At 37.5% G+C, this 12,720-nt stretch overlaps 1 protein-coding gene across 1 annotated transcript; it reads right to left on the reverse strand.

The window, feature by feature from the left end:
• Positions 1-3,663: 3,663 nt before the first annotated feature.
• LOC101487966 (uncharacterized) lies at positions 3,664-12,141 on the reverse strand. Its single transcript, XM_004561736.5, has 10 exons — positions 12,067-12,141; positions 10,840-10,879; positions 10,594-10,654; positions 8,972-9,056; positions 8,740-8,797; positions 8,086-8,406; positions 7,483-7,749; positions 6,866-7,132; positions 6,177-6,308; positions 3,664-4,115 (listed from the first exon to the last, which is right to left on the reverse strand). Exons 1-10 carry the CDS (start codon positions 12,088-12,090, stop codon positions 4,015-4,017), a joined length of 1,356 nt encoding a protein of 451 aa, XP_004561793.4. The 5' UTR covers positions 12,091-12,141; the 3' UTR covers positions 3,664-4,014.
• Between the last annotated feature and the right edge of the window lie 579 nt (positions 12,142-12,720).

Genomic DNA, 12,720 nt, shown 5'->3' on the forward strand with positions numbered 1-12,720 from the left:
TGCCTCTGGAACAAAGCTGTTTCACACTATTATTGATTTCATGAACTAATATCTCCTACCAGATGCCAGGATATTGACAAACTATAACAAACTATAAATTGGGCATAAATGACAAATAGTGCAACTTTGGATGAACCTTAGATATTCATCTTAATAGTACAAATTGAGTAGTGCAACTTGTATGTGAGTAGGACGTGAATGATAACAGTGGGTTATTTCACAGAGTGGCAGCTTGAAGAATTTGAACAGTTTATGTCCAGGATGTGAGAGGTCTGCAGATGTTTTCTTCCTGTTTCCTAACCCTGGACGTGTACAGATCAGGACTGGTGATCTCTCTGCAGACCTGGTTGTCTGTTGCAGTCTGGCCCTGTCCTGTGTCAGGACTTAACTGAACCAGACAATGATTAATGTGCACAGGACAGACTGGATGATGGCAGTGTACAAGATGGCCAACAGCTCTTGTGGCAGGTTGAACTTGCTAGAAGTACAAACTCTGCTGGGCCTAGGGTATACAGTATATGAAGACCACTTGAAACTCAGTGAAAAGGTGGATCTGTCAAGGTCTGTGTGCAGGGAGGCAGAAAAGGACCCAAAATACAGACTCAACACAGAGGCAAAACTTAAACTCAAAATGGCAGCTTTAATGCTGGACACAAGAAAAACTAAACTTGAATATACAAAACAAACTTGGCAGGCACTGACAAACAGAAACATGGGGCTTAAATACACCGAGGTATAACGAGGAAAATGAGACACAGAAGGAAAGCACAGCTGGGAGTAATTAGACTGGACGAGACAAGGGAAGCAAAACTAGAAACACTGACATGAGACATGGACCTTCAAAGTAAAACAGGAAACACACTGATTGAACTCTAGACATGTAAACTTGATAGAGACCAGGGAGACAGAACACAGAGACCTGAAACGTGGGACAGAAAGGCACAGAGTGGACACAACATGGAACACCTTTTGACAAAACCTAAGAACTAAGACCTTAACAGCCATAACTGCAACCTAGGATAATAATAATAATAATATAATATTATCTCCACAGTCTTGTACAGGTTAAGCTTCCGGTGGTTCTGACTGCACCTCCTGCCTGTATGCAGACTCGTTGCTGTTCTGGATCAGATCGATGATGGTGGTATCATCCGTCAACTACAGGAGTTTCACAGATGGTTGTCCTGAGGTGCAGTCATTAGTGTAGAGGAAGAGGAGCAGCGGGGGAAAAAAAAACCCCTGGCGGCAAGTAATGATGATGTGTGGAGGTGGACACACTAACTTGGGTGAACTTCTAGTAAAGGGTGTCTGGCATGACAGTGTTGAAAGTTGAGCTAAAGTCCACGAACAGTTGGTCCATCGACGGTTGGTCAAAATGATGCAGGCCAAGTCTCATATTAACTGCATTACCAGCAGACCTGTTCACCCAGTAAGCAGCTGTCAGGTAATCACTATGGCTGCCTGTTAGATACTGAACCCTCTAGATACTCCTGCTTCAGTTCTGTTAAGAATATGATGATGGAGAATTTTGTTTATTGTTTTTAAACAAAGATACTGTAATAGATACTTATGAAAACACAAAAATTGCATATCATATCATTTATCCCATGTAGTATGTGTGCCTGTGACTGCCTGACACCAACTGCACAAGGTAGCTGATGTTTTAAAATAGGCTTAAGTCACTGCCACAGCGTGGCAGACAGCCTGAACCTGTGCTCTTCATCACTCACAAGATTAATGTCAACTGTTTACTTTGTTTTTTTATGTCCTGCAATGTACATTTATCACTATAGTCTGCATCACAAAAGTTTGTGGAAAAGAAGCAAAAGGAAGTATCAGTTAACATCCTGGTGTGAAAACCACATTACATTAAAGCCACAACTCTTTCCTTTTTCAGTGACTCTGCTACAGACACACTAATGTCTGAATGTTCTGAAGTACTGCGTGGCAGACAGCACGAACCGGATTTATGTCAAGAGATTAAGAAAAGTCTGTTCACACACATTTATGTATAAACATTTGAGTGAAGCAAAACTCATATGTAAAACTGAGAGCCAGTATAATGAATGGGCAAGTTGCAACTGATGGCTTGTCTTTATTCTCAGCAGCTTCAGAAAAACATTCATTGTCTTATAAATAACACCTTTCTGTGCACATAGTTACAGATTTGTCTCCACGTTTACAAATCAAACTTTTAAATCTTAGTGAATTTCACAAGATCTTGCAGATCACGTGCTCTGCATTTTATTGCTTTTAGTTAACTGTAAAAACTTTGGCTCCACCATGTGATGAGTGCTGATACTATGCGTTTTTACATTTACTACTAAAGGCTACAGCTTTTACTAGATCATCACAAGAATTATCACTAATCACCAACTAATACACGTAAAGGAATGCAAGGTTATTACAGCGTTGTCCCTTTCTACATTATGCTTGGCTTAAACGTAATGGTTTGTATGATTGAGATACATACAGAGAATAAATGTAACACTTTGAGACAGATTTATGTAAAACATGAGGAGAGCACAGATTTTATTGTACTATTGTACAAATATTACTGGAAATCTAAATGTTGGTCAACAAGCTTCAAAGCATTTATTATCATTGCATTTGAAAATACAACAAAATTTTAATTGCATCACCAGGTTGCCGACCAAACGCACACAGTTATACGTGTCTCACAAAGTCCACTTACTGACTTTTTCATACATGTCAAGCATATAACATAAATTATTGATGGATTTATGTCACCTTACACAATATACTGAAACTATATTAAAATACTGCTTAGAAGAACTGCCTGCAGGGGAGTTTGTGCCCTTCATGTTTTTGTATTGCTTGATGTCTCTGTTGGTTCTCAGTCATCCAAAACACAAGCCGAGCAACAAAGCATATGCTGTGCAGTACAGAGAGCTCTACATTGGAGAAGCCGCATAGCCACTCGACAAATACGTGACACAACATAGAAGAGCCACCACGACAGGTCAAGACTCAGCTGTACCTCTGCACCTAAAGGACAAAGTCACTCTTTCAGGGATACCAATGTTCATATTTTGGACTGAAAAGACAGATGGTTGGTTTGAAAGAGGAGCTAAATAGACCATCTATGTCCACTGTGAACGGCCACCTTTGAACAGAGTGAGCAGCTTATGACACCAACTGTCAGCTACCCACAATGCAGTCCTGAGATCCCTCAATAGGTCACATGATAGGGTAAAGGTCTTACAGTGGTTTCATCCAAAACCTCTGATGGTAATGGCCCACGCCTTTTTACACACTATGGCTAATGTCATGTCGCAGATGATTAATAGTGGGTCAATGATCACCTCCTAAGGGATAGCCCCTACTAGGGACTGGGACTTTCCACCTGATGAGAGGTAAAACGTCTTCAAAAAAATTGATCTCTTAATTCTCTACTATGATCAACAGCTGTGAACAAACAAGCCAGTGTTTTATGCATTATACAGTTTTTTCCCCTTTCTCACTGACAACTGTGAAGCTTAGGTAATGTCACATGGTTTAGAGGTTTAGCAGCTCAGTGAAAACAGGATATAGTTTGTGGTTTTAATGTCATGACAACACAGGAAAAAGTAGCCCTGATGTTTTTATCTCAAACAAAATGAACAGCCCACGTCTGCTTAACACAACACAAGGAAAGCACCATCACTGATCAAAGCCTTTTATTTAATCTCCAAGGTTAAATGTTGGTTAGAACCTTTACAAGGTTGATGTAGTTTATTTAAATTATGTCAAATAAAATGTAGTTCAAATATAAAGCATTTATAAATAAGTATAAATAAGTATTTCATGTATATCAAATGCCTTCTAAATAACTTTCCCCCCCTTTATGTTTCCTTCAAAATTAATAATCCAGTGAGTACTTGTTAAATATGTTTACCTTCACGTTCACTGCAAAGATGGAATTGCTAAAGTGCCATAGTTTTATTAGACAGTTGACTGAAAGTCAACATGTTAGGGTTTAGGTTTCAGAATGTCAGACTGTTTAGGAGAACGTTAACTTTCATCTTGATTTGAAATAGGCGGTGTTTCTCTTGATTCTCTTGCAAGCTGCTTCAGTCTAATATCTGAGTAGACAACGTCCTCTTCAGCTTCATCTGAAAGAAGTAGAAACAGAAAACTGTGTCTTGTGTAATCAAAAGACGCTGATGTTGTACATTGAAAACAAGAAAGTTTTCACAAAGATTCACAATGACACAATATTTGTATTTTTTGCTCTGTACATCACCACAGTGGATTTCAAATAAAACAAATACGTGTGATTGAAGGAAAGACTTCAGTTTTAATTGGCTTTAATTCAAGGCTTAAAAAAATAGACCCTCAATTTCAGAGGCTCAAAACTGGATATTTAGACAATTGATTAACAAGCTGCATTAAGGCCAAGTTCTGTTTCCTTTTTATTTCCTGAAAAATGAAGCCGACATCATATCTAAAATCATACAAAAGCTCTAAATTTGTAATTGAAGCTTTTTGCTGTACATTTTAAATGTGAGTATAAGGAAGAGTGCCCAAAAAGTAAAGTACCTTTCGGGGTGGAAATGGACAACATAACAAGTTCATTACAAGCTGCAAACCAATAGTTACACTCCAGCAGAGTAAGGTGAGGCTTGATCTAAAAAGAGCCTGCACATTTCTGAAATAAATTTTCTGGACAGATGAAACCAATATTAACTTGTATCAGAAGGGAGGAGAAAAGTATGGAAAAGGAGTGAAATCGCTCATGAGCCCAAGGATACCAGACTGTATTACTAGGTGAAAGTAATGTTATGTGCACAAACTACACCCTTTTTGGCTCCTACCCCAAAGCACACTGTGTGCTGTTGATCTTACGTGCTGCACAATAATGTTTAATATTTAGTATTTACTGTCATATTCCCATATATCATTGTGATGTTATTTATTCTATTACTCTTGTTTACTTCTGCTTGTTTTCTTTTTTCTTTCTCAACAGGTGATCCAGGTGATCGATATATGCATTTTCTTTTTCTGCCCATTCTGTTGGTTTTTGTTTTTTGCCCTTCTCCCCCGTCCCTCTTCTCAGCTGTTTCTCTTTCCCTCTTTCTTTCCCCCAGCCAAGTCTGTCCCGTATTCAGCAAGTGAAAATAAAATAAACAATAAAAGGTGAATCAAATGGACCATTACAGCAAGGCTGGGATGGTCAATTTGGTAAAGTAAATCCGTTGGGCATCTTTCTTTGCCTTTAGACAATAATTCTGATGGCAAAAGAGCCAAACGGGACAGGCAAAAAAAAGAAAAAAAAGAAAAAGAAAAAAAAGAAAAGAAAGTAATGTTATGGGCAAATGGGTCAATCATGCTTGCTGATGATGTGACTGCTGATAGAAGTAGAATGATCATGAAGCAACCCCATCTCTGCCGGGATTCAACTATTAAATACATAATTAAATTGATAAGCTGCAAACTAGCAACACGTGGCTTGTGGCAACACAAGGAAAGAAAAAGTAGCATTGTAAGCTCTATGGGTTGTAGGCAGTCATACTGCAAGATTGAATTAGATCATGTTAGTTTCTCCAGTAAAATTTTATTCCTTTGAAAACTGGAGACTGAAATAAAAAAAATACTGGTGGTGGCCAGTGTTACCCTCAGTGTCCACGTAGAAAAAAGCCTATCATATCACTTTCAAAATCCCACGTCGCTTTGTTCTCACAAGCACATTCACAAGATTTTCAGAAAACTTGATCTCTGATTTTGAGGTCTATTTCACTGAGATTCGAACTCACCCAAGATTTTTTGTAGATATGACTTTAATTAACTTTTGATACATTTGCTACGTTTCTTTATTCTCAAATTATCACATTCACAAACTTGGGTGTCCCGCCTGCCCATCTGCTTAACAGGGTGAAGACAATAACCCATCAGCCTTTTACAAATGAGGGGTAAATATTACTAAATATTTAATGAAAAACTTTTATAAAATTCTTTGAATTAAAGGTGAAAGTCAGCATTTCAATCACATATTGACTGTTTGTGTTGAAATCAATTGTGGTCCTGTACAGAAGTTGCTACAACGCTACAAAAATATCCTTTTGTCCAACAAATTATTGCCACTAACTGTTTTATAACAATTTAGCATATACTTCTGTGTGGTGATCATTGAGACAAAATTGATAAAGACAACACATTTAATATAAAAATCATACCTTCATTAACAGTCATAATGCCAGTTGTGTTTTTGAATTTCCGGATACCAAGAAACACAGCCAGAATGAGTAGAATGGCAACAGCGCTTACTACCACAGCCACAGTCACAATGCAGTGGTCAGAAATATTACCTAGAAATTAAAACCATTAAGAAGAAATTACTGAAATAATGTAAATATAGTTTACTGGGCTACAATGTTCAATTCAATTCAATAAAACTTTATTGATCCCGAAGGTTGACCCCAAAGGAAATTGGGTTAAGGCTGCCGACCTTTGCCAGGGCCATCTTACCCTTCCGACCATACATACATTACACTACATCACATGGGGAAGACAGGTCAGAGGGGTATAACAATGCAAAATGCACAACATGAGAAAGACAAGGAGAAAAAAGAACCCCAGACTGCGCTCCAACAGGGAGATCAGATTGAGAACAGAAAAAACACCTCAGACATGAGAAGCCAAGCAGGAAAGATAAGGGAGAGGGAGAAGGAGAAAGTGCGACCGGCTCCGTCAAGAGCCAAGAGTCTTCAAGTCATACGTACTTCCAATTTATGCTTCAGCATTTAAAATAAATAAAATAAATCATTTAAAATGAGAAAAACTCCTATAAATACCTATACTAAATAAAATAATAAAATAAATCACTATTTAAATATAACAGAACATAATATTTTTTTTATATTACCTGTGCAGCTTATAAGGTGGATGATGGTTTGTTCTCTGCTTATATTGTTTTGGACGATACACATCAGCTTTCCCAGCAGCTGACCATGTAAACTGATAGAAACATTTGAAATGTTGCGGTTTTCTGCAATGCTGGGTTGGGTTTTTATCAACAAGTTATCATCCAAAAACAAGGTGAACTCTACTTCATCTCCTTCAGAGGAGCAGCTGACTGTCATCTGTTGTGGTGACAAACACATCTGCAAAACAGCTGGTTCTGACACAGGAGCTGAAAGACAAACATATAGTCAACATATAGTCACATATGGATGCAATACAAACTGCAATTTAACATCCACTGTCAGCTCTGCAGTGGTCGATATCTACAGACACTCTGTTTCTCTTTGTACCTGCTAAATTATTATTGTTAAAAAAAACTGCATCTTGCAATTTTTGTGATCTTTGGGAGAGTTTGTCAACATAGATATTTTTTTAAAACAAAATCCTAAAACAGATCTATACTGCTTTTAAAAAAAAAAACAACTTACAAGTTAGTAATGTTTTTGATTATCCAAAGATATATTTTAGCTTTACAACACATTTAACATGTTCATTTCTGTTACATATATTTCACACTACCTGTGCAGCTTGTAAGGTGGGTGATAGTTTGTTTTCTGCTGGCATTGTTTTGAGCAACACATGTCAGGTTTCCCATTAGCTGACCAGGTAAGTTGATGGTAACATTTGAAACGCTGTTGTTTTCTGTACCGTTGGCTGTAGGCTGTATCAGCAACTTATCATCCAAAGACAAAATGAGCTCTACTTCATCTCCTTCAGAGAAACAGTTGACTGTCATCTGTTTTGGTGACAAACACATCTGCATAACAGCTGGTTCTGACACAGGAGCTGAAAAAAACAAACGCATAGTCACATATAGACACAGTATCAACTGCAATAAGACATTCACTGCTACTCTAAGGAGTGTAAATACATATCAATACAGGCTTTATGTAAGTGCTTACTCATAGCTTACTTATATGAAATGTGTGCACAAAATGAATGATAATTTGATAACTCTCTTATAATATATAACCAGCAATACGAACAACGATAAATACAAACTGTTCATGTAACTACCTGCTTTTTAAATTTCCAGTTTTAGCATTTTTTTTAGCACATTTTGACATGTACATTGTTATTACACAGATGTTATTCAATAAGTCAATAAGTTGTTGGTCTTACCAAGTATATGTAGATGGATGTTAACTGTGTGCAATAACACACCGTCAGTAGAACTGTGTGTTTCCATGCTGTACTCTCCAGAGTCATGTTTTGTTGCTTTTTCGAGTTTCAATGTTCCATTTGGGAAAAATATAGTACGATTCTTGTATTTTTCATTGAGACTAATTAATGTATCATTTATTAAGGTTAAAATTTTTTCTGTACTCTTTTTCAAGCTTGTCTTCATATGTGGTTTAGTAGGTATGTAAAAAACGAGTGGTTCTCCTAAAACTCCAAAACACGTCTGGGGTCCAGGTTCAGTTAGATTGCATTCTGAAGACCCTGGTAAGAAAATGAATAAACAAATGTATACAAAGAGGGAAATTAATAACTATCATGTAATTGTACTAAACAGAAATCCATAAACTTTGTATCTATGTAACCAATTAATTGTTACTGACAAAATTCATGTGTATGAAACTTGAGTAATACTATTAATGGCACCGTTATCTGTTGTACAGCACTATATCAAACAGAAATGTTCTCTCACCAGACTAAACAATAAATCATCTAAGTAATAACAAATAATAAGATAAAACATTAAAATGTTTAATGTGGATTAACAATATGGATTCATTTTGTTCTTCTAGGTACTGTTTACTGGCTGAAGCGTACCTTGTGGCACAGCGGTCATTGCTGGAGTTGCGATGATGATGTAGATCAAAATCATCTTCTGTTTGGACAGAATCAGATTATTTTGCATGTGTAGTGTACTATCAAATGTGTGAATTATCTACACAATGAATCAATAGAAACTGTTCTTACTTTGGAAAATAATGCAACAACTACTGACATACTAGACATTTTTTCCTTTTTAACTAATGTCGCCATGACAACAGTCACTCACCATATTTAAAATAAGATGTCTTCTTACTCTCTGGCATGTGAATTCACCACTGGCACCTGGATGGTATATTTCTGGTCTTTTTTCCCTTTCATGAAGAAAATGGAGGAAGACATTATTTGCCTTCATCACAACCAGAGCACGAGACTCACTGTAAATATAAAATCATTTGGTACACTACATTACTCTGTTTGGGTCGGGGGACCCGATCCTTGGGGTGGACCAATTTTTTGTGTGTGGGGTTTAAAAGCCACCAAGGCACGGTGTTTAGAAAAAATGCGTCTCAGCTGTTCTGATGCTCCTGACACATACGGGATCACTATGGGTTTTTGCTTAGGCAGCAGTTGTCCTTCTCTCCTGGATTGGCTAGAGCTTTCTTTAGGTGTCTTACCAGCTTTGACAAATGTCCAGGTGGGATGACCACATTTACTAAGGGCCTTCTTGATGTGATGTTCTTCTGCCTCCCTGGCCGCTGTGTCTGTGGGGATGGTGTTGGCTCTATGTTGTAGCGTCCTGATGACACCCACTTTATGCTCCAGTGGATGATGAGAGTCAAACCTTAAATACTGATCCGTATGTGTAGGTTTACGGTACACATCAGCTTTTAGATGTCCCCCATTACTGATGGAAATCTCACAGTCTAAGAAGGCTAACCTGCCAATTTTCATATCCTCCCTGGTGAATTTGATGTGTCGGTCCACCGAGTTAATGTTATCCATGAATTGTGGTATGTCCTGGGACATTCCAGGGTAGGATACCAAAGCCCTCTTTTCCACTTCTTCCATGTACAAATTGGCCACGATGGGTGAAACTGGGGAACCCATGACCCACCCATGTTTCTGCCTGTAGTACTGACCCTTGTATGTGAAATAGGTGGAATTAAGATACAGTTCCAAAAGCAAACACACTTGGTCGAAGCTGAGAGTGGCAATGACCTCCCAGTGGAAATTTCCTTCAGTGGTGCCGGTTTCAGTCATTATACTAATGTACTGTTTATAAGATTGGGGCAACCTACAGTCAGCTGAGACTAAAGAAGTCACTTGGATGAGTGACAAACGTTTCTCCCACTGAAAACACTACGTCCAGATGAACAGAATCAACTTTTGGGGATTTACTTACTTGGATGATTGAGCATGCATCAAGACGATGTACGACGTTTAGTTAAAGTTCTGTGTGCATATGTGTGGGTTGTACCTGTATGTCAGATATTTTCTAAAAATACCATTTTTTTGTTGGAAGCACTCACAGTATAAGACTTCCCATTACTTTAACAAGTCTAGTAACTCTCATTTTAATTGTTATATTAATTGTTATATGGCTGATCAAACAAATTATAACTATCAATGAATATTTTCCAGCAATAATTACATGTGAAAACAGTTTTCAAATTGCTACTTTAAGCTTAAATTTTACTGTTGTCGTCAACACATCAGCACTATTTATGACATATTTGTCTGAACTGTGGACACCAAAGCTATGGTGACCAATCAAAAGGGTTTCATAACATTTTTTGTGTTATCTAGTATTTTTTACAATCATAATCAATCAATCAATGTTTACATTTTTTAGATTGTTTTTATAGTACAGTAATTTCACCGATTAGAATTAAGTTTAGCATTACTTACCAGCAACTGCAGTTCTTCTCTGTGGCGGCAGTTATGACGGGCTTTGGGCTGCTGTGTTTGTCTTGTGGTTTGGACAGAAATGAGTAAGCATGTATTTAAAGTCATGTTAGTCTTACTCAAGCAATTAAGTGTCTCATTATACTTGTCTTTACTTATACAAACATGTAAATGCAGTAGTTAGACAAATTAGAGTATCACTAGTCATGTTTGAGCTGCTATGTGGATGGAAAGAGTATCTTTACTTACAGTTACTAAGTGTAGCCCAGAAAATCATCTCGGGGTTAAACTGTTGATAATAGAAGAGAATCTTTTAAGGTGTGTTTTGCAATATATGCAAAAAGACAGCATTGAGGGTTCCTTTAAATCATGGAAATGTCCCATTATATTACTATAGCATCACAAAAGTTTAGATAAGTTAATTCATCAAGACACCCAACACAGATAATCCCATGTTCTACTCTCACTAGACTGACTGTGATACCGCATGCTTCTCTGAATCTCTGTAAACATACCAATGAAGCACTATATGCCTTTAAAAGGATTTTATTCTCACGTCCTGTGAACTCATCAACATGGTCTACAGCAAGTATCGGTTGACACCCTAATGTGGGATGCTAAAACTATGTTAGGTTAAAACCACAGCTCTTTCCATTTTAAATTTGTTGCAGATGCACTGACTGATTGAAGTTTATATTTAAAGATACAAAGAAAGTACACCCACACAAAGTGTGAGAGAGAGGGGTACAATATCATATAAACTGCAGGGAGAGAAATGTGATTATAATATATTAAGGTTAGTTAAATGATCTGGTATAAAAGTAATAGAATAATGTTCGTGTATTAAGAGTGGTTTATACTTTGGAGACATTACTTCACAAAGACACAGTGAAGCTCCTTCTGATCGTCTCTATACTTGTCCATCAACACCCTGAAAACAAACACTGTATCAGTAGCACTCTTTCTTGGCATTAAGCTATACTGCTGCTCACTCGTCACTTTCTCTCTTATTAACCTAGCTTCAACACTTTCCTTTCTCTTCATGGTATGGCTCATCCACTGTAAATCACTCATGTTCGTAAAAACTAGTACCAGTGCAATTCCCCATTCCTCAGCCATCTCACTCTCCAAGACTGAGTTAAAATAAATCAAGTTAAAAAGCCAACTCTATTTTTTTTTTTAATCTATCTTAGACAGACAGATAGATGGTGATGTAGTTTTATGATAAGCCAAAGCCAGCTTGGCTCAAAACTAACTCAAATTATCTCCAACACACTGCTGTAAGGTTACTATTAGTTTCAGGTGCATCACTCTGGTGCTGAACCCACCAGTTAGCTCATTTCTGTCACTTGGTGTATGGGTTTGATAGCTGAAGCATAAACCGAGCTAGCATAGTTGTTGTATTAACAATAACATTTCAGTTTTTACAAAGCTACACTATACTTAGACTAAAAAATGACATAAACATGTACTTACAGCATACATGTGTAGTCTCTCCATGTAAGTCTGCTTTATATGTATGCAACTAGCACTTGCAGTATACTAGGCAGCTGGTGGCTAAAATCACTGGTACTGGCGCCACCTGGTGGTGAGCCTGTAATGCTTCATCCCAGGGTTAATATTAACAGACAGTCTGTTAAAAGAAGCTGTAACTCAGGAGTTTTCGGTCTTTTCAGTGCTTTGAGAAGAACACATGTCAGTTGTAAATCATTCATTTCTATGCATGCATCAGAGTCAACACATTTACGTTTATATTTGAGAACATTTTACACATTTACAAAGCTTTCACAAATCTCTGTTTAAATTTCGATATTTGTTTACACATTTACAAATCTGATCTCTCACATATGGTTGTAAATAGGAAAACATGGATTGAGGTACAAATATACAACTATCCACTCAAATTTACAAAACAATTACTGCAGTAATAGCCTTTACAATCACAATTAAACAAGATCTTGCAGGTGTTCTGCATTTTATTGCACTGGATCCATCACCACCTGGTATGGCAACAGCACTGCCTACAACTTCAAAGCTCTCCAGAGAGTGGAGCAAAGATACAGTAATTGGAGGTGAGCTTCCCTCCCTCCAGCACATCTACAGGAAGCGGTGCCTGAGGAAAGCGGGGAG

The sequence above is a fragment of the Maylandia zebra genome, linkage group LG10, assembly GCF_041146795.1.
Source record: "Maylandia zebra isolate NMK-2024a linkage group LG10, Mzebra_GT3a, whole genome shotgun sequence".
In the NCBI taxonomy this organism is placed as follows: Eukaryota; Metazoa; Chordata; class Actinopteri; order Cichliformes; family Cichlidae; genus Maylandia; species Maylandia zebra.

What these genes read in the sequence shown, in the direction of transcription:
- LOC101487966 (XM_004561736.5), bottom strand. Translation starts at nt 12,090, where the DNA reads ATGGAGAGACTACACATGTATGCT. An exon ending in GAGAAGAACTGCAGTTGCTG is followed by an intron (nt 9,057 to 10,593) that starts GTAAGTAATGCT and finishes TCTTCATGAAAG; the next exon opens with GGAAAAAAGACCAGAAATAT. An exon ending in CATCCATCTACATATACTTG is followed by an intron (nt 7,750 to 8,085) that starts GTAAGACCAACA and finishes TGTTTTTTTCAG; the next exon opens with CTCCTGTGTCAGAACCAGCT.